The 22,266-nt window shown below is 41.4% G+C and overlaps 3 protein-coding genes and 1 non-coding gene across 5 annotated transcripts; 2 read left to right on the top strand and 2 right to left on the bottom strand.

Annotated features, from left to right (window-relative positions):
• Positions 1-24: 24 nt before the first annotated feature.
• Positions 25-96, bottom strand: trnae-uuc (transfer RNA glutamic acid (anticodon UUC)). The gene has a single exon. It is a non-coding gene; the product is annotated as a tRNA-Glu (tRNA).
• A 2,066-nt stretch (positions 97-2,162) lies between these two features.
• On the top strand, positions 2,163-13,616 carry alox5ap (arachidonate 5-lipoxygenase-activating protein). The gene is made up of 6 exons (XM_030746877.1): positions 2,163-2,290; positions 10,539-10,705; positions 10,778-10,859; positions 12,224-12,294; positions 13,120-13,201; positions 13,280-13,616. Exons 2-6 carry the CDS (start codon positions 10,633-10,635, stop codon positions 13,440-13,442), a joined length of 471 nt encoding a protein of 156 aa, XP_030602737.1. The 5' UTR covers positions 2,163-2,290; positions 10,539-10,632; the 3' UTR covers positions 13,443-13,616.
• Positions 2,326-7,683, top strand: LOC115791460 (uncharacterized). Its single transcript, XM_030745547.1, has 10 exons — positions 2,326-2,568; positions 3,972-4,067; positions 4,777-4,914; positions 5,026-5,204; positions 5,286-5,422; positions 5,741-5,834; positions 6,010-6,339; positions 6,419-6,584; positions 6,660-6,784; positions 7,366-7,683. Exons 2-10 carry the CDS (start codon positions 3,974-3,976, stop codon positions 7,681-7,683), a joined length of 1,581 nt encoding a protein of 526 aa, XP_030601407.1. The 5' UTR covers positions 2,326-2,568; positions 3,972-3,973.
• On the bottom strand, positions 13,536-15,266 carry medag (mesenteric estrogen dependent adipogenesis). Of its 2 annotated transcripts, none has more exons than XM_030746876.1 (5): positions 14,973-15,266; positions 14,759-14,862; positions 14,345-14,460; positions 14,081-14,248; positions 13,536-13,991 (listed from the first exon to the last, which is right to left on the bottom strand). In XM_030746876.1, exons 1-5 carry the CDS (start codon positions 15,170-15,172, stop codon positions 13,977-13,979), a joined length of 603 nt encoding a protein of 200 aa, XP_030602736.1. In that variant the 5' UTR covers positions 15,173-15,266; the 3' UTR covers positions 13,536-13,976. The 2 variants fall into 2 exon arrangements, with proteins under 2 accessions (XP_030602736.1, XP_030602735.1); XM_030746875.1 differs by having other exon boundaries at positions 13,542-13,991; positions 14,759-14,895.
• Positions 15,267-22,266: the final 7,000 nt, after the last annotated feature.

Here is a 22,266-nt window from a genome sequence, read left to right as displayed (position 1 = left end):
CAAAAAAAAAAAAAAAAAGCGTCGTTCCCATACCGGGAGTCGAACCCGGGCCGCCTGGGTGAAAACCAGGAATCCTAACCGCTAGACCATATGGGAGTTACGGCTTCACCTTATCATAGCAGTGTTTAAATACAAGTGTGTGCCGCACGAAAACGTAAGAGTGTAGCGCCACTAAAATAACACTAGCCATTCGTTCCCCGAAAGCTTAAATACAACATGTTTTAAGCTAGCTCCTCAGTCTCAGCTCCTCTGCATTTGCATGTGTGGCAAACAAAGGTGTTAGAGCCATGTTCGCAGCTACAGAGCTATACTGTAGGTCTTAGGAAAGAGGCTCTAAAATAACCTAAAAAAGCATTTACAGCTGCATTTTTCCTATAATGCCATTCATTTCAAGAGATTTTATTCGTTCAGCCCTTTATAAAGTGGAGGACGTGTTCATTTAGATTCAATCGATACGAGAGGGTATCAGGTTCATTCAATATAAGACTTGAAAAAATGAAAAAAACAAGGAAGTTGCATTTCCTTTGAAAAGCGCATGCAGGTGCTGTTTGACTGTAAGTGGGCTAAGTCAGCATAAACCAGCCAATGAGGCATCTTAACAGCACCTATAGCTTATTATACTTAACCCCTATTCACAGCAGACTGGTGAAGAGTACATAGCTACAAGTAGGCTAACGATAACTATGCACATGAAAATGGTCAACACACTTAGAGCAACTATTTTTGTACTTGTATTCTTGTGTATATTGAACAATTATTGGGGTTTTTCTACATACAAGTTAAAATGTCTGTAGGAAAAAATATATATTATGGGTCTGTTATGGCATACATGTTTTGCTAGAAAAATGAAAAATAGGTGCAATGATTTATTGAATCAGTTGCAAACATACATGGAAAAAACTGAGTTTGTATAATTCTAACGCTGCTGAAAGACAATATTTGGCATGTCCACCTTTATTCTTCAGCACAGCCTGAACTCTCTGAGGCAGCTTCCTTGTAATTTCTGTAAGTAGTCTTCAGGAATAGTTGTCCAGGCTTCTTGAAGGCTGGCTGCTTTTTGCTCCACTCTTTGTCCAGATGATCCCCACTGCTTAAATAATGTTAAGGCTCTGGGGAGGCCAATCCATGACATGATAGTGTTCTACTGTGTGTTTTTCTATCCAGGTATGCTTTTACTGCGTTTTAAGTGTGTTTGGGATCATTGTCATGCTGAAAAATGAAGCTGTTGCCACTTTCCAGACACTTTTCAGATGGTATTGCATGGTGGATTGAGATCTGATGGTACTTTTTTGCCAACAGTTTTGACAAGTTCCCCGACACCACTGGCTGAAATCCAGCCTCAAACATGACAGATCCTCCACTGTATTTGTGAAGTTCTGTTTTGTTTTATTTCTGGTTGTGTTTAGGATTTTAGTTTGCCTTTGTTTTCTGTTTAGTTTTCCATATTAGTTCTGGTCTTCCCTGTGTTCCTGTGTGCGTTGTCTGTGTCTTGGCCCTTCTGTGTTTAGTTTCCCTTCCCGTTGTTTCCTTGTGTGGTGTTTGGGTTTCCCTGTGTGTTACATTTAGCTTTCTGTTTTGGTCAGTTTTCCTCTGTGTGTCAGTCTCCCTGTGTTGAGTCTCCATGTATTTGGTTAGGTTACCTCCTGTTTTATTTTGACAGTCCTTTGTCCTGTGTGCTTGTATTTAGGTTGCTTTCCCGTGTCCTTTGCAAAATTATGTTCAGCCATGCTCACCACCTGTGGCCCATTCCCTCATCATCCCTTTGTGTATTTAGTGCCATGTGCTTCGTGTTTATGCTCCACGTTGCTGGTTCAAGTTTATGCTCCAAGTTATGTTTAAGTCAAGACTCTTTATTAAAGTTTACTCTAAGCTCCTCATCTTGTGAAGTCCTGCACTGGGGTCCTCCACTATGTCAGCCACAGCAGCAAACGTGACAGTCTTTTGCACCGTGTTGCATATGGTCACACATTTTTTCATGCATGGTCTTGATTATTTACCAGAAGTACGTCAAGTGTCTGGCTTTTTCATAATTTTACTCAACGCTACTCGTGTTAAGTAAAATTACTGACATTAATGTTAATGTTTTTAATTTTGCAAAGCATGTGTTTACATGCAATCTCATCTTACATAAGCGCACAGAGGAAGTAGCAGAAAAGTTATTTGCAGTCCTCTGTATTGAGCCAGAGCATCATTTACATAAAGGGGAAGCTACAAACGGGTGCGTTGTGGGATGGAGGTGGTACGAGGACAACATGATAACATGGAGGGAAAGATCAGGATTATGATCTGCTACACAGTAAAAATGCCAGTGTTAAAATCTTAGGTGTAGTGTTAAATAAAAAGTGTTGGTGTTGTATTAACAACACACAGCTGTAAAATAACACTGCCGGTGTAAGTTCTTACATATTTAAGTTGTTAAATTCAAGCGTTAATTAGTTGGTGTTGCTTAAGCCACGCCTTCGCTTTACGGCTGCAAAGTGCCGTCTGCTTTCTGTCGGTTTCCAGCAGTCGCTCGGTCGGACATTACCGTTTCTTTTAACCCGCAGAAGACAAAATTACTTCCTAAAGGTAAGCTAAATGTCCAGACTTGATGTTTTGATAGAAATGTGCTTTTTAGTTTGTGACATCAAAAAATATACTATATTTAACCTATTTTGAATGGAAAGTTCACCAAATTCAAGGTCCCGCCATTTTACCAAATCTAGGGAGCGGTAAATTTGAATTCTAATATTATATTTGGTCAGTTCTAGTAGTCATTTTACAGCGTAAATATGACACGTCTGGCGGTATGGCCTTAAATATTGTCGATGTGTGCATTTACAAAGCTAGCAATACAAACTGCTAATGAGCCTTCAAGAGGACGTGGGGGACGTTCCCTCCAAAAACCATGCTAGCTAGCCATTGATCGCCAGGCTCTGAACCTTGCTGAGGCGCCCTCGCGCACGGCTGAGGATTTCATAGTTTTACTTTTGGACCTCTGCTGTCATTGCATTTAACAAACAGGAGCTGACTCCGCCTGGGATAGCTCGCTATCATCGCCGTTTGCGCTTATATCATTTAAACAAAATTTGCCATCTACCACAGAGCAGGGGCAGTTTCATTCACAACGGGTGTGCGCACACTTGATTTCGTGGGCTACAGAAATCAAAATGACAACCGGCATAAACGGGAGAAGTTAGAGGAAAAGGGAAGAGCAAAGGAAAATTTCAGGCTTTCTATTTAAAAAAAAAAAAAATCAAAGCATGAAAGGTAAATACCAACCTTCATGTATTTTGATACACAAATTGAACATTTAATGCAAAATTTAGGGCTGCAACAATTCCTCGAGTAACTCAAATAATCCTAAAAATCTTCGATACAAATTTGTTGCTTCGATGTTTCCTTTTAATGCTGCAGCTTAGGTGTCTCCGTGTAAGCGGAGCATTTCATTCACATTAGGGACCCTTTAACTGGAGTGGATATTCGCTGACAGGTTTTTCCACGCCCCCACTGCGCTGTGCTGTGGGTGTGCGCATGTGCGTTGTACTTGCTGTGCAGAGAATGTTAGTTTCTTTTTTTTTCTTTTTTTTTTTTTTCTTTTCAGCAGCTGTTTTAAGTGATGTCTGCACTTGCGCAGCCATTACTGAGATGGTGAGCTCAGGTGGCCTGAAAGGAAACGTTTTTCTAGTCCAAAACAGCAGGGCTTGTTCCTGTAAACACAGTTACAGACTTACAGAGACAGAGAAAAATGAGCAGTATGGAAGTTAAAATATGCAGATGAACTGTTAATATGAAAAATAATTTCTTATCCGATTACTTGATTAATGGATGAAGTAATCAATAAAATACTTGATTACAAAAATAATCCATAGTTGCAGCGCTACTTGTGTTCAGAAAGCTATAGTCAAACATTAGTTTTCAGCACCAGTGCTTCTTTAAAATATCTGTAATGTGTTGTCAAAGCTTGGAATGTGTCCATTTTTGTTCTGGAGAAATGCTGGTGCAGGTGGAGCATCAGGCAGTCCAGAAATGGGTTCGGGTTCCAGTGACAGATGACTGCTATGATTACTTGAAATTCATTCAAGAGGGTAAGTTCAGTGCTAATTATGTTGATATGGAAGCTGCCATTAAATAAAGCAAGCTTAGTTTTTCTAACTCAAATGTCTTTCCCCATCATAAAGATAGTTTTTGGCCTTTAGGAATCTGCATTTTAATCAGCACCAGTGCCGTGCCTTTGCCAACAGTCTGGGACATAAACTCTGGGAAGTCATGTAATGGAGTTGAAAAATGAACAACTCTTAACCAATTTCAAAATATGTTGGTGGGTTCTGCTAAGTGTAATTGCATGTTGGACCTAAAGGATAAAATGTGGTCACTGCATAAATAATTATTGGTTTGGAGGATGGCATGTCAAAACTTGGACAGGGGTAATTTATGTTGCCCAAAAAAGAAGATGTGGATTTGTCTAACAATTCTTAGTAGAAAGATTTAGGCCCATCTATGTGTTCCTCATGTCCAGCCTGTTTATTAATTCCCCTCTCTTTATTGAAGTAATGAGCTTTGTTGGAGTAATAATTCATTCATTATTGTTCATAAAAATGGTTATGTAAAATTTTGGTGAACTGTGTTCAACAATAGAGGCAACACTTCATGATAAAATTTACTATTTTAACCAGCAGCTCATTGTCTGAAAATGTTATTTGAAATATATTTTAATTATAAATGTGATTGTCCCTTTACAGTTCTAACCATGTTTTAAATTAGCAGGTTAAGATGAGTATTTTTGTTCCCTTCCAGTTCATGCTAAATTCAACTTGGCAAGTGGAGTCTCTGTAGACCTGAAGGACTCATCTGGAGTCGATGTGGATGCTGATATTTTTGATGAACTCCTGAGGTCTGCTACAGTATCTTTCAAAGTAGTCACTGAGCGCTTTGGTAAGACATAAAAGCATTAAAACAAGTGTTACTTCTAATGCATTTAAAAATATATATAAAGCGAAAGTTATTTTAATTTGTTTACTAATGAAGTTTCTAAATTTTATACAGTGGCCCCTGTTGATCAGAGTGAGGTCACAGATGCTTCCTTCAGTTCTGAAGATGGCTCATTCTCGTCAGTCGAGTCTCCAAGCTCAGCAAGCTCATCTTCTACAGTGATTACAGAGAACACCAAAGCACAGAGAAGACGACTGGTTGAAGGACCACCTGACAGTGAGATGGCAAAAAATGTGAGTTGGTTCAAGGTTGGAAATAGAACGTTGATCCATTTTTAAAATTCATAGCAGGATGACATGTGAAATCTGTTGCAGATTGTCTATGTAGCTCTGCACCAAAAACCAGGAGGAGAAGATGTAATAAAAGAGTACAACAAGACCAGAAGTCTCTCTGATCCAACAAGAAAGAAACTTGTCAACATTTTAGTGGCGGATATGATTGAAAGTCATGGGTATGTAATCAATAAGTCTCAGCCATCTGTATGGGGGCGGAATTTAACCTTTATTTTTTCAACTGGTTGCACTGTAATTTCATCTTAGTTAAACACATACATGTATGAAATCCACAGAAATGTCAGAATTATTTGAAAAACAATTAACATAATGATTATTCAAATAGTTTGTAATTGCTGAGAAGGGGCTTAAGAGGTTTTAAGTTTACTTATTGAATACATTAAATATATAATTTCTATTCATAACCCTTTGCACAGTTGGTGTGTTTGTTTAATCCCTATGTGAAATGGCAATATTTTTATTGAATTGTTTTTTAGGAGAGTCCCTCCTGTCAACATTCGCATTACCTACGCCCTGGGAATTGTCACCCTCTTCCCCAGTTTGAAAGATAATGGCTCACCGACTGGCTATGTGAGTATTAATTTGCAGGAACCCTGAATGTTCTCTTCTTGGGTCAAAATCTGTTTGGACTTTTATTAATTTTGGGGGGGGGGGGGTGTCGATTAACCGTTGCAGCCCAGCTGTAATTGTCCTTTTGAATGGAATGTAATAGACAGTTTGTCTTGTCTGTTCTGTTCTGTGATAGGAGCATTACTATGATCCTCTCAGTGGACAGGGCTATCTGGCCTATCGATTGAAAACAGTTCAGCGTAACACTGCAAGTGACTTCAAGAGGAGCTCCAAGTCTGCTCATCAAGGCGGTCCGAGAACTCTGAGGGAGACCTTAACATCTGAACAGCTGTTTGGTGATGGATGCAAAGAAGCAATGTCCATGATGAAACATTCATCAGACCAGGAAGTTGTCAGGGAGAAAATGAAGGCAACATTTAAGCATAGACAGAATATGCTTCATGATCTGGACCAGTCATCACTCATCTTGGATCACTTCCCAAGATTCTTGGATACACCAGGCTTAGTAAGAAACTCAGACAGATTTAATTAACTGATTGATTTGTTGAATTGGATTGTGATGGCATTTTTTTTCTCTGTGCTAGATTGAGCAGGACTTCATCATGCTCTTTGGAGAAGACATCTCGGGGAAGTTCATCGCAAGATGGCCAACATTCTATAAACCGAGGGTCACCACTGTCAGCAAAAGCCTTCGACAGAGTGCTCATCTGGATGACCTTCTGTCCACTCAGGAGGAATCAAGTGATTATGGTAGGTATTAATAGATCTCTCTACATATGCATTTGCATGCTGTGATTCTTAAGATGGTGTGTGTTATTTCATTAGAATGGGATAGTGACCTGGCAGCTATTCTCCTGCTGGTTCATCTCTTGCCTCCAACCGCGAAGGGGAAAAGACAGGGAAAAATTAGTGCACCTCAGGCTGCTGACCGTGTTATCAAGTTCATGAAGGTATGTTTTTGGCATGAATTACTTTGCTTCACTTACAGTAAATAGGTCTCACTTTTCTAAAACTAAATTTAAAAAGTGAAATATCCACCCATCCATTCACTTCTGCTTATCCTATTCAGGGTTGCGGGGGGGGGAGGGGCTGGAGTCTATCCCAGCTGACATAGGGCGAGCGGCAGGGTACACCCTGTACAGGTCGCCAGCCTGTTGCAGGGCCAAAACAGGGAGACAGACAACATCCACACTCACATTCACACCTATGGGTAATTTAGAGTTTCCAATTAACCTAACCCCAGTAAGTGCATGTGTTTGGACTGTGGGAGGAAACCGGAGTACCCGGAGGAAACCCACGCAGACACGGGGAGAACATGCAAACTCCACACAGGGAGAGAGGGAGGGGCCTGGGCCAAGGTGGAATCAAACCCAGGCCTTCCAGATGGTATTCTAACTGAGGCAGCAGTGCTAACCACTGTGCCCCCCCCCCCCCCCCCAAAAAAAAAAAAACAAATAATAAAATGTCCTTAATTTGTTGCTTGTGAGGGAATAAGAGCAATCATTTCTAACATGCTGTCTCTCAATCTTAGGTGGGGACAAGCATGGCGACCTTCCTTGCCAAAGTTGGATCTGCACAGCCCTTCCTCCTCTGCGTTGGAGAAAAGAAGAGCAGGATACAGAAATTCTACATCATCCTGGATCAGAAGCCCATTCCCTGTGTGGCACAGACTGCAGTGGCTGCCTTCGATGAACTGTTTAAGGCACACTTTGTGTTTGCTGTGTCCTATGATGCAACCCTCCTCAACTTCTACACATTCATCCAAACAACGGTTTATGGCATTGATGTTGCAACAACAAAAGAGAGCCCCAGAGTCAAGAAAATTAGAGTGAGGATTAACAACACTTGAATATGCTAACATGTTACATTTGTAAGGTTCAGCACAGAAATTGTTCAACTCTTTTCCAGCATTTGAAATTTAGTCATGCTTTGTATCCAGGGCACAAATTGCGTTTGAAATGTGGGGAACATGGCTGTTCATCTGTTTTTTACACGTATTCTGGGTTCAAGAAGCACTTGCTGAAAGCACATGGAGACACATTTGCCACAGATTCTGTTTATAAGGGCAATGTTGGTACAGATAGTGTTGAGACAGATGATGTTTCTGCTCATGACCCATTGAGTAGCTCTTCTGATGGTCAACAAAGTCATGCTAAAAAGAAGCAGTTAATGGATATGTGTAGCTCTGTTATTGCCCAAGTTCAAGCAGCTGGAGTTTCTGAAAATATTGTGCAGTCTTTAACTTGTTCAATGGAGGAGGTTGTTAATGATGTTCATATTCAAGCACAAGATGCCGTTCTTAAGTGTCTTTCATCTGAGGTGAATGAACAAACCTTAAACAAAGTCAGAGAATGTTTTGAGAACATAGAAAATCCATTCACACACCTTAACACTGAAAGAAAGAGGCAAAAGTATTTTGAAAAAAAATGGAAAATTGTTGAACCAGTAGAGCATGTTCTTGGAGTACGTTATGATACACGTTTGGATAAAACCACAGGTGTATACAGTCAAATTCCTGTTAATGACAAATTTATGTATGTACCTATTTTAGGAACTCTTGATTCATTGTTCACCAACCAAGAACTCAGTACCTGCTTTCAACAGGTAAAGTGTCATGAAGATGGGATATATAGAGACATCAATGATGGTTCCTATCTCAGAAATCACTCATTATTTTCAGAGCAAGAACATGCACTCCAAATACAGCTGTATTACGATGATTTTGAAACGGCAAATCCACTGGGACCCAAAAGGGGTTCACATAAACTTGGCTGTATTTATTTTATTTTAAGAAATTTGCCAGCTAAACTCAATTCAGTTTTGATGAACATTCATCTAGTTTCTCTTTTCCATGCCGAGGACTTAAAGAAGTACGGTTTTGGTCCAGTCTTGCAGCCTCTTGTTAATGACTTGAAATGTCTCGAGACAGAAGGTATTAAGGTCCCATTTTCTGATACACCATTAAGGGGTTCAATTGTTCAGGTTACTGGTGATAATTTGGCATTGCATAGCCTTTTTGGCTTGGTTGAATCGTTCAGTGCAACTTACTGTTGTCGATTTTGTTTAACTGATAAAACAAAGCTTCAGTCAGTATTCAGTGAGGATGACCAAGACCTAATTTTTCGCACAAAAGAGCTCTATTCAGAACATTTCAATGCTGTGGCACAAAATCCCATTCTTGTCCATTCTTTTGGTGTAAAAAGAGAATGTCCTCTTAATGCACTGCAGTATTTTCATTGTTCAAACAATTACGCAGTTGATATTATGCATGACCTTTTGGAAGGTGTTGTGCAGTATGAACTTCAGCTTCTTTTTCAGTACATGGTTAGGACTTCCATAGATTTAAACACCCTTTCAGAAAGGATACAGAGCTTTAACTATGGATACCTTGAGAGAAACAACAGACCTAGTGCAGTCAAAATTGATGGTAGCAATGACCTTGGCCTCAATGCTATTCAGTCATGGTGCCTCTTACGCAATACACCCTTGATTTTTGGAGATATAATTAATAGGAATAACAGCTACTGGAGGGTAATTCTTCTCTTGATTCAAATTGTCAATATTGTGTTCTCACCAAAAATCACAGATGGTATGACTTATTTCTTAAAGCATTTGATTTCTGACCATCATAAACTCTTTAAGTCTGTATTTACAGACAAGAAGCTGATTCCAAAACATCATCTGATGATTCATTACCCCAGATGCATCAGAAAAATAGGACCACTCATCCATGTGTGGTGTATGAGATTTGAAGGTAAACACAATTTCTTCAAGAAATCTGTGAAGAACTTTAAGAACATAACCAAAACACTGGTAAAGAAGCACCAGAGGCAGCTGGCTTTTCATTGGGAGAATTTTTACTTTCAAAGGTTTCAGTTTGGTCCTCTTAAAGATTACCCAATAAGTGAACTAGATTTCAGTGAGGTCTTAAGGTCTTGCCCCAGGTTGAATGTGCCTTGTGTATCCACAGCTTCATGGGTGAAAAACTTTGGAACAGAATACCATATTGGAATGATTGTCTGTACAAGTACTGAAAATGAAATGCCTGTTTTTCAAAAAATTGTTAACATCATAGTCAAGGATGATGAAGCATTTCTTTTGACTGCTAAAGTCATTACAGAGTATTTTGATGATCATCTGAATGCTTTCAGAATAGAGATTGTGGATGATGTGTTTGCTGTTATCTGTATCTCTGATCTGATATATTATCAGCCTTACGACAGGCAGTTTTCAGCTGACAGTGATGAAATAACATATATTGTGCCCCGCTGCTGTTTTATATGAGCTGTGCATTGAAGGTCTTTAATATTTAAATGGGTTTAATAAAAGTTAAACTTTCCATTTCTGTGTAATGTTTTGAATATTTATTATATATTTTTCCACTGGATTTGGTTTGTATTGACACCTTGTGGTGTGCATAATTTACCTTTTTAACACCACATTTTGTTTTGTGAGTAACACTATACTGGTGTTACTTTTAACATTACGTTTTAACACCAACACCACTGTAATGTTAATGTGACACCTGGTATTGTTGAATAGTAAACAATGTCTGGTGTTAATTTAACAAAAAAATGGGTGTCAATCTTTTAACACTTTCACAAATGTTATTTTAACACCAGGTAGTGTGGACACATATAGACACTTTGTCGGTGTTGAAATTAACACTGTGGGTGTGAAATTAACACTGGAATTTTTACTGTGTAGTGACTTTAAATACGCCCATTTTAATGTGAAAGAGAAGCTCTGTCTCCCTCAGCCCCAGCAGCCACCTGTTCCTACAGCTCACGCGATAATCATGGACTCCAGCAAAGTGGTGGAAAACATCTACCTCCTGGTCATCGTCACCCTCATCAGCGTGCTTCAGAATGGTGAGAAACTCAAAGAGAAACTTAAATATTGTAGATGTGGTAGATGTTGAACCTCGGCTCTCTGGTTTTAAGTTTCTTTTGCACAGAAGGTAGAGAGGGAATGCAAGAACCAAAATATCCGCACATCGGCTTTTGAGAGAGTGTCTTGTGCCAAGTAAGTGCCCTTTCTTCAACACTTTGTTCACTATTGTAACATCAACACCAGTGCAATGAAACAATATTATATTTGTTTCCTAATAAGCTTTCCATTCGCCCTTATGAGCCACTGAATATTAATTCTATTCAGAGGTGGTCCTCATTTGCCTGATCCTCATTTCCCAGGCAGGGGAAAAAGCTGTCTGGCACTGACCTTATTTGAATAGCTGCCGGTGAAACAAATGTTCAGTGTATTTATTTGTCTGCTGTATCTGTTGCTGTAAACTGGCACTTTATAAGTGAATTGAAAATGCATTCGCATTTAATATATAAATCAGAATCAGATGATATGAAAATGGCACCTTGATAGCATCAGATGTGGTTGGTGAAAAGCTTTTTTTTATATATATATATCTATAAACTGTATGTTGTGATACTCTGATTCTGATATAAATATTCTCGGACCAAAATTTGAAGCCTGTAAGAGAGCAGGAATAAATCTTTAATTAACATACTCGTCAGTTGGAGCCAGTTAATGATGCTTGATGTTCCACTCAGTTCATCACTTAAATGAGTTTTGACAAGTACGCTCCAGCCAGAAATACCAACTCTAATATCTGTAACTGAAAAAATGCCTCAGTCTGAAGCAACAGCTCATTTCCCGCGTTTAAAAGGAAATATCTGAGCCACTTCTGTCTTTAAGGTGATCTGAACCTCTAAAATAGAATTGCTGTTGTTGCTATTCATGAATGTTCAAATTTAATGTTTTACAAAAAAGCAGAAATAAATACTAAAGTGCTTTTTTTTTTTTTCTTCAAAATTAAGACACCAGATTACAATTATTTACTTGCATTCCTGAATGTTATGCTTGATTAATTTCTGAATTCTGGGAGAAGTCTCATGTGCCAGCTCGATTTTCAGTTTATTATCCTAATAAATAACATCATTTTCAGTTTTAAACACATCTTTTGACAGATTTCTAAAAAGTCTGTGGTCCTTGTTTTTATGACAGGTGATCTAATTGATTTGTTAAGCACTCTACATAGTCAAACCCCCCCACCACCACCACCACCACCACCACCCTTTTTTTTTTGTAAAGTAGTGTTAAACTACATTTTCTAAGCAGCTTTAGTTTAGCAAACTGAACTTCCCAGTAAGGTCGTTTTGATGTGTTTCAGCCTCTCTTCCATTGTGAAGTACTTGGGAACTATAATTTCAGTGTGTTTTCCCCAACACTGCCCATAACGGCATTTTTTTTTCCAACTTTGCACCTCAAACACTCAAGAAAAGAAAAGAACCAATCTGCCGTTGCTTCATAGTTCCTCGTTGCAGGCGGTTTCCTTGAAATGTGCTAATAACAGCCTTTGTTTACACTTCTTCTAGTCGCAACTGCATGGATGCTTACCCCACTTTCTTGGCAGTGATGTGGTGTGCTGGTCTGTGTCTCAGTCAAGGTAATCATTCATGAATGCAAAAGCAGGCTGTACACAGTACACTCCCCCCACAGAGCAAACGTAACCGAGGAAGCAAAGGCAAACATTTAGAAGAGTGTTTCCTCTCTCTTTATTGAATACAATATGCTTGAAACACAGGTATTTTCAGATCTGCGCCTTACGTGACTTTACGGACATTAGCGTTCTGTGGCCAAAGGGTTGTGGATTCTCCAGTGTTGCATTTCTATGTAATTGTTACACATTTCATGATGTTGCTGCAATTAAGTGGCAACCTGCAGGCCTAAAAATAAAAGCCAAAGCCTGAGTGAAGAAAACACTGCAGTTCCTCTAGTGGCCACTTGAGGCTGGATACAAAAGCAAGTCTCTGCAACAACATGCAAAATCTGGTTGCAATCAGTTTGGATCCAGATGTCGAAAGAGGCACGCTATTGACTGAACTACCGCTGTTTCTGCTGCAGAGCAAAGATGGAAAAAAAAATAGACCGAAACCATTTAAGACCCACGGCTGACATGGCTGTCCGTATAGACCAGGGCTCTTCAACTCCAGGCCTCGAGACCCCCTGTCCTGCAGGTTTTAGATGTGTCTCTGCTTCAACACATCTGAGTCAAATACAGAAGTCATTAGCAGGTCTCTGGAGAACTTGACTGCATACTGAGGAGGTAATTCAGCCATTTGATTCAGGTGTGTTGGATCAGGGACACATCTAAAAACCTGCAGGACAGGGGCTCTCGAGGCCTGGAGTTGAAGAGCCCTGGTATAAACTGTATAATGTATTATGAATCCACATACAGGATCTTTTTTTTTCTTTTCTGTCCTGTTTGAAGCTCCTGCTGCTTTTGCTGGGATCATCTATCTTGTCATCAGGCAGAAGTACTTTGTTGGATACTTGGGACAAACCTCTCAAAGGTAAATTCCTACAAACATGATGGTATGCTCTCCATGTGTTTAGAATCAGTATCTTACTAATTCTTAATATTTGTGCAGCACCCCGGGGTACTTGTTTGGAAAACGGGTCATCACCTTCCTCTTTCTGATGTGCATTGTGGGCATCGCCAACTACCTGCTGGTGCGATTCTACGGCAGCGACTACAAGGAGCACGTGGAAACCATCACTAATGCTGCATCTGCTCTTCTACTTATCCCTTAGATCAGTTTGTGTAATTTAACCTTTCCTCAATCCACATTCACCATTCAGCTCCTGAATTTTTGTTGCATTAAAACACTGTATTCTTTGTTTTTAAAGCATTTATTGCATTTGATTGAAAAAAAAATAAAGTAATTCTCATGAAGAAATAATTACCAAGTACAAAAGTTTACAAACATTTCATTTTGCAGCAGCACAGATTTGACCCCTTTAAAACCTTCATACAGTACAACAGCTGAAAATCATGTTAGGAAAATAAATATTTACACACACAAAATGTGTTTATACACTTATTTTGTCAAAACAATCTTTGTGCCATTCAGAATTTCCTTTTCAGTCCCTGTCAGTGGTTTCCACCCACTCAACAGAAGAAAAATCTGGGCCCAGCAGCAAATAGAGACCAGATCCTGCAATCTCCAGAGGTAGGAGAGTCCTTCACCTGGCAGCCTGGTATTTTAACCATTCATCTACTTTACCGAAGAACCAGAGAGGCTCCAGTTTAACTCAACTTTGCCTTGTTTGTGATCCTCAGCTGGCTCATGTCATTCTCAGCTGTAGTTGGAAAAGATGCAAGAACAGAGCCAGTTAGACAAATGTTTTCACCTAAAGAGACTCAAATGTAGGAAGAATAAGAAACCTACCTTAAATTTTCTTCTGCTGAAGCCAAGCCAGTGTGGGAAGTCAAACAGGGCGTCAGAATAATATTTGAGGGTGAAGGAGGCGTCTCTCCACACAGGCCTGACTTTCATGAGGTTGTCTGATGGCAGGTTTGTTGCTGCCCAGCTCTCCATTTCTTCAGTCAAGTCAATCTGTATGAAGGGAAAGGTAGCATTTAATCTATAAGCCTTGAGTGAGTCTAAACAAAGGGGGCTCATGCAACAGAAGTGCCACAAAGCCCTGCTTACATCCACCCTGTAGCTTTCTCCGGCAACAGAGGAGATCGTCCCATCCATGCCTCTCTCCAACTGCCACTTGATGAACGGGTCGCTGCCATCAATGCACACCACAAACTGCTTGAGCACTGAAAAATTCACGAGGAAAACAGTAAGAAAGACATGAGAGGAGAAAATCATGGTGTAATGTGACTTAAGAAGCATGCTGCCACTGTAATGTGTACTCCACCCAAGTCTGGAGGCCTGCATGAGTCAGCTGTCCCAATAAGGCTGCATGCAGAGAGCAGCCCACGTACTGCAACATACTGACTGCTATATGTGCACTAACAATACAAGCCGTGTTTGCACCACCACACCTCTTTTTACTGCGGGATTGTTTCAGTGTGATCACTGTGAATGACAGCTGATGTGCAGGGAGACCGTTACCTCTGATTTCTCTGGCAGCCTTTTTGTTGCTCTCAGAGATTTTGTTTTCGCAGGCAGAAGTCAGCAGGTAGAATTTCTTGGACAGCAGACTCGTCCTCATGCTGCTATAATCCCACAAGTTGTGCATTTTAACTTTTCTGTGGTGAAAAATAAAACAAAGACTTTCTTATCCATTGCATACGCATCTCAGTGAAATATATGTGTGTTTCCTCACCTTCCCAGTGAGTTCTGGAAAACTATCTTCTTCCCACGGTACTCGAAGTCGTCGATGAGCACCAGGCTCTTCTCCTCGTTGCTGCGGACTCGGTAACCCGATCCGAGAGTCTCCACGGAGAAACCTGGCGGCGGCTTTCTCAGAAACTCCTCCACTTCTGTCACTCTCATCCTGCTGTCCGACTGCCTGTTTATCGGCATACTGTCACCAGCGGCTCCTGGTGTTTATAATCTAGTCCACGGACTTGTGAGTCTTTGGTTACGCCTGCCTAATGTCAAGTTTGACTTGTGCAATTTCCGCTCTCTTCGAGACACAATAAAAGCCTTTAGCAACCGCACTGAGGCAGTGATTCATAGCTGCCTGATCTATGATTCAGCTTTTTAAACTCATCCTTCATGTGTTCAAAGACTGAAAGAAAACACCAGCGGCTGTTTCCAGCTGCTCTAAAGGAAAGATTTGTTTGCGCTTTCCTGATTGGTGACATCACAGCCGAAATATAAGACAAATATGACTAGTTTGTCTATCTGTAAATTGTTATAGAGGGAATAACTTTGGATTTTGAACTGTTGGCTGAATACTTAGACATCCTGAAGACGTCATCTTTAATTTTTTTTTTTTTAATTTAGTTTAATAGGTCATGCGCAGTCCTCAAGCCATCTGAGAAAATCATGTGATCATGCTTTTATTTTGAAGGCACATATATTTACTTTCTATCACTTTGTGCCTGACATGACCTATCAGGATGGATTCAACGTCTCGCTAAAGGTCTTAACAGATGACTTACATATACATGCACACGTATAGGCCTACATAGCAAAGAGAGACTCGAGGATACGGCAGAGCTAAATTTGCCGTGATCGTGGAAAGCAGCATTCAGTCTTGTGTTTGGAAATAGGAAAAATCTAACAGTGCGTTCAGTGAGTCACCTGCAAGACTCTGTAGTACACAACACGATTAACGTGTTTGCGTTTCATTCCAACGGCCTGACCCGCGTAGGGAAATTTTTGATCACGTGACAGTGTTTTCCCCCTAAGCAGGCCTGATGTGTGCTCGAGCTCCGTGTGCCTCTGTGAATACACGGGTTTGTTGATGCTTTAGTTAACCCACAAGTTACATATTACACACGTTTTGGAGTTCTGTAATGTAACGGGGTGCACCGTGGACAGGCTCTATATTCATATGAAAACTGTGGAAGTTTAGAAGGTAATCTAACACGCGCCCACCGTGCATGACCCGCACCGGGGACAGCGGCGGGCGGGCGGGCGGGCAGTTTGTTGCGGTACACCTGACCAACTGTAACGCAGGTGTCCTAAGGCGAGCCCAGGCGGGACAGAAACTTTCCATGGAGTAGAAAGGCAAACGCTCGCTTGATCTCGATGGATTCGTGTATGACCACAAGAAAAACAACACAAATATATGATTTCAGAAAAACAAAAGTAAAAACACTGCAGTGCTGAAAGAAAAGATACTAAGTACGTTCCATCATCATGAAGAAAATCTGAAGTCTGTAAGACAGCAGGTATACTAATCAAATCAACCTGTAATGAATACAGTGAATAGTTGCAGTATGAAAAAAAATAATATCTGATACTCTACACATCATCCCTTAGAGGAGTGTGGACAGGTACGCTGCAGCCAGAAAGTCAGAGCTAATATTTGTAACTTAGATAATGACTGAGTCTGAAGTCCTGTTAATGAAAAGACGAAAAGCAGGGAAAAGACCGTCTGTCATCATCACTGTCTCATTTGTCAGAGCAACTACTCAACATTTTCTATCATATATGACAGAAAAACAAACTGATCTCATGTTTGACAAGCAAGAAATGTATCATTGCTTCCTGAAACTGATTGCAACTATCGACTGATTCACAATAATGGTTGATAATTTCCCTAAATGCTGCAACACCATTTGTGGACCCTTTCAAAGATTATGGATCAGGATTACTTGGTTAAAAAAAATGCTTAGGGTGCATTATCACAGGCTACAGTGTGCCTATATTGTTGGGGAGCAGTGAACTGCATTTGCAATTATTTGCTTGTACTTCAACTAAATTCATATTTTCAGGCACTTCCATTAGTTGTCATTTTCCCAACACTGCCAATAGCAGCTCCTCCCTGGCCGTCCCTTTGCTGCGTGTCATTTCCTGCTCTGTCCCCACGTTTCCTGTCGGTCTCTGGTGAGCTAAGGCAAATGTGAAATAAAGGTTTTTGACATTCTTTGAAGTACAGAATCAGCCATAGAGTAATGGGTTATTCTCTGATTGTATATCCTTTTATTTTTTATTAAAAGAAAACTGGAGGAAACTTTAAGTAACACATCGAAAATATAAACAGCTCATCTGTGAAGTATGTTGTGTTTTTTAATATCTGTCCTGTCATGCGAGACTGGCTTTGTCAAATGTACCGTACAGCCACTTCAGCTCTGCTGTCTGTAACTGCTCTGTGATTGCTTCATAGCTTCTCATTGCAGGTGACTTTGAAATGTGCTAATAACAGCTTTTGTTTACACTTGTTCTGGCTGCAACTGCATGGATGTTTATCTCACTTTCTTGGCAGTGATATGGTGTCTCACTCAAGCTAATGAATGTAAAAGAGACGGTAAACATCACACACCCACACAGAGCATTTCACAGACGCAAAGGTAAACATTCAAGAGAAGTGTTTGTGCTCTCCTTATAGAATACAATATGTTTCTGAGAGGCACAAACTCAGATCTGCTTCTGAACTTAGTGACATTTGTGGACACTTGAATATTACAGCTCTGTGTAAAAAGGTTACACATTTCATTCCAAAATGATAGGTAAGAATAATATAGTCCTACAACTAAGCTGCAGGATCTGTGGCTGAAATATAAAGCCAACAAAGAAGTGCCAAAAACAGCAGTTCAGCAGAGTGGCCACTTAGGGTTGGATCCAAAATTGAGTCAATCCCCCCAGGCTCCTATGTTGAAATGTTACTTTTTATAGTGGATATTTTTCCTGACACAGCCTGAAAGGGATTTTGGTCTCCTGATGTATGTGTAAACCACTACACTACAGATGTTAAAATCCCCAACTAAAAAGCCTTTAAGCACAATTTACACATGATACAAAAAGTGGTTCTGCTCTCTAAGGATAGTTTCCCGCTTTTGATATGATGGTGGGTCATCCATCCATCCATCCATCCATCCATCCATCCATCCATCCATCTTCTTCTACTTCTGCATGTTTGCGCTGTATGATAAGCAGCTGTAGCCTCACCTCCACAAACTAGAGGCAGTAAGGTGGTCCTCTCACCCACTCTGTTGTTGCCCTTTGGAGCATTTCTTTTTTTTTTTTTTTTTTTTTTTTTTTTTAGCCTGTCATGTCTGGTAGATCTTGCAAGCAGAACTGTGATCTGAATGCGTTGTTGTGCCAAACATATTTGCTATTTCAAGATGAGCTCTATAGGTTCTCAATAGGCTCTTCTTGTTGATGTTTTAACCCTTTATTTTATTTATCTGAGTTATTTTTCCACATACTATGTAACAGCCAGAGCTGACAGGCTGAAGAAGAGGAAAATAAAGAGAAGAAAAAGGGAGAGAGAAAGGGAGCAAAAAAAAAAAAAAAAAAAGGGGAAAGAGCACAAGTCTATTAATCAGATACTTCATCACTTTAACATATAAAAAAATACTATCAGTACTTGCAAAAATAAATTTGTGTGTGAAAAACAAAACTAACAAAGCATGTTACGCACACCAACAATTTTGTTGAGTTGTGATTGAGTGGGCGTTTGTGTCTGTGTCATGTTTGTGTCTGTGTCATGGAACGTACTTACCAATGAGGGCAAAACGCTGCAGCTCCACCCATCAGAAGCCAGAGGCAGGTACGGAAAGCCCCCGGAACCCCAGGCCACCAGCAGCCCACCAAGAGCCAGGAAGACCCCCGGCCACTCAGTCCAAAGACAACCGCACACCTGCCCCAGCAGACGGGAGAGGGTGGTCTCAGACGGAGCCCCCCCAGTCGAGGAGCGAGGGCTCCAGGGAACCCAAGGCGATGAGAAGCCAGCCCCCCCCCAGCGGCCAGCCCCCTGCACTGGCCGGCGGCAGGGCTCCCGGGCCCACGGCACCCAAGGACCGCCCGACCCTCCACAGAGCCCCCCCCCACGCCGAAGAAGCCAACGCAGCCCCGCACCGCACCCCCAAGGGGGGCAGGCCAGTACCCACGCCAGAACACCCAGCCCCACCCAGGAACCCCGAGGCACCCCCATCCCAGGGGGGTAGGGGGGAGGAGGCAACCAGCAAGGAGCGGCCAGGAGGCAAGGCACAAGGCCCAGACCCAGGTCCAGCCATACATACAAACACACCCAGACACCCGTGTACACATTTATACACAGATACTCATACATGCCCATACATACTTACCCACACACAGATATGCCATACATACACATTCACTCACCCACCCATACTCACGGAGACGGTGACAAATACACAAAGACACACATTCATCCATAGCTACCCTTTGGAGCATTTCTGATTAAATTAATTGACTACTATGTCCCATTTTGTGGTACAGAAGGCCCAAGAAGTTTGTGCATTAGTTTAAGTGAGTTAAACTATAGTTTTGTTTTTTGTCAGTTGTAATATTTAATTAGTCTGTGTGCTCACCATACAATTTATAGATGTAGCTGACAAACCATCTTTGTGAGCATGAATTCTTAAAAGAGCGCACCACCTTCTTGTGCAAATAGGGCCACTCTGGGTGTAAAAAAAGAAACCTAGCATGCCACTTAGTGTTGAGGCTGCAAAATATGGAGTCCAGAAAACAAACGGATGCTGTACATCTTTTATATACAGTCTGTGGCTAAATCTTGAGCCTCTCTCAAAATGTTGCAGTTGCAGGTCCGAAGTGGCAGAGCAGGGTTCAGGTCAATGTCAGCAGAATTTACTGACATAAAACATTCATTTTCAGATTCACTGGCATGTCCTTCAGCTGCAACATGACATCTCTTAACTAAAACATATCAACTCAGAGTCCTTTGATTTTACATTGTACTAGTATTGCACAAGACACACTTACCAGTTCCAGTGGCATCTAAATGTTGGTACACATGCTGTACTGATATTAGAGGGGGTGATTATAAACTGTTCTCCCACTTCACTTTAATCTATAAGCCTTGAGTGAGTCTAAACAAAGGGGGCTCATGCAACAGAAGTGCCACAAAGCCCTGCTTACATCCACCCTGTAGCTTTCTCCGGCAACAGAGGAGATCGTCCCATCCATGCCTCTCTACAACTGCCACTTGATGAACGGGTCGCTGCCATCAATGCACACCACAAACTGCTTGAGCACTGAAAAATTCACGAGGAAAACAGTAAGAAAGACATGAGAGGAGAAAATCATGGTGTAATGTGACTTAAGAAGCATGCTGCCACTGTAATGTGTACTCCACCCAAGTCTGGAGGCCTGCATGAGTCAGCTGTCCCAATAAGGCTGCATGCAGAGAGCAGCCCACATACTGTAACATACTGACTGCTATATGTGCACTAACAATACAAGCCGTGTTTGCACCACCACACCTCTTTTTACTGCGGGATTGTTTCAGTGTGATCACTGTGAATGACAGCTGATGTGCAGGGAGACCGTTACCTCTGATTTCTCTGGCAGCCTTTTTGTTGCTCTCAGAGATTTTGTTTTCGCAGGCAGAAGTCAGCAGGTAGAATTTCTTGGACAGCAGACTCGTCCTCATGCTGCTATAATCCCACAAGTTGTGCATTTTAACTTTTCTGTGGTGAAAAATAAAACAAAGACTTTCTTATCCATTACGTACGCATCTCGGTGAAATATATGTGTGTTTCCATGTTTTCTTACCTTCCCTGACACCTCTGCTGTTCAGCAGTCCACCCCACTCCTCCTTCCTCCTCCTGTGATAGCCCACCTCAGACCTCCACCCCTCCCCCACCTGTCACCTGACAGTTAGTCTCACTGCTGACCAGGTGAGAAGACAACTGAGACTCCTCACAAGACCCCCTACAGTTCACAGTTTGCCTATCAGCCCCACCTGGACGCCATCATCTACCTGCTAAACTGAGTCTATGCTCGCCTGGACAAGCCAGCCAACACTGTGAGGTTCATGTTTATTGACTTCTTGAGTGCATTCAGCAGCGTTTGGTCTGCTCTTCTGGGCGACAAGTTGACAGTGATGCAAGTAGACGCCCCCCTTGTGTCCTGGATTGTTGACTACCTGACTGGCAGACCACAGTATTCAGCCTGCAGCAATGTGTGTCTGGCAGAGTAGTTAGCAACATCGGAGCCCCACAGGGAACAGTCCTCTCTCCCTTCCTCTTCACCCTCTACACCACAGACTTCAGTTACTGCACAGAGACCTGCCATCTTCAGAAGTTTTCTGATGACTGCAATAGTTGGATGTATCAGCAGGGGTGATGAGGATGAGTACAGGGCAACGGTGAAGGACTTTGTCACTTGCTGCGAGCGGAACCGTCTAGGGCTCAACATGACAAAGACAAAGGAACTGGTGGTGGACCTGAGGAGGGACAAGGCACCAGTGACTGGGCTAAGAACACTGATGTCCTATACAGGAAGGGCCAAAGTTGTCTCTATTTTATGAGGCACCTGAGGTCCTTCACCATCTTATGGACTATGCTCAGGATCTTCTATGAGTCTGTAGAGGTGAGTGCTATCCTCTATGCTGTTGCATGCTGGGGCAGCAGGTTGAGGGCGGCAGATGCCAACAGACTCAATAAACCGAACCACAAGCCCAGTAATGTTGCGGGAGTGGAGCTGGACTCGCTGATGGCAGTGTCGGAGAGGAGGATGCTGCGTAAGCTGCAGGCCATTACAGCCAATGGCTCCCACCCACTCTACGACACAGCGATGAGACACAGGAGCACATTCAGTGCAAGGCTCATCCCTTCAAAATGCACTACAGGAAGTCATTCCTCCCTGTCGCCATCAAACTCTATAACTCCTCCTTTAGTAGGTGACACTGTGGTTCATCAGTGCAACTTATTATGTGTGCAATAACTCAGAGGTGCAATAATCTGAACTGCTTACACAGTATGTTCCAGATTTATTATCACAGCCACTGCCTTTATTGTATTCATAAGAATGCTCATGTACACATTACAAATGTAACTTTTTGTTTTTTAAATTATTAGCGTGTTTTATTATTTTTAATATGTGAAATGGTTGCAGCTGTACCAACTGAAATTTCCCTCTGAGATCAATAAAGTATTCCTGATTCTGACTTCTGGAAAACGATCTTTTGACTCAAAGTCATCGTTGATGAGCACCAGGCTCTTCTCCAAGTTGCC

The sequence above is a fragment of the Archocentrus centrarchus genome, chromosome 14 (genome assembly GCF_007364275.1).
Source record: "Archocentrus centrarchus isolate MPI-CPG fArcCen1 chromosome 14, fArcCen1, whole genome shotgun sequence".
NCBI classification, from domain to species: Eukaryota; Metazoa; Chordata; class Actinopteri; order Cichliformes; family Cichlidae; genus Archocentrus; species Archocentrus centrarchus.
The sequence above is the reverse complement of the archived record's forward strand: the minus strand, read 5'-3'. Positions and strand labels throughout refer to the sequence as shown.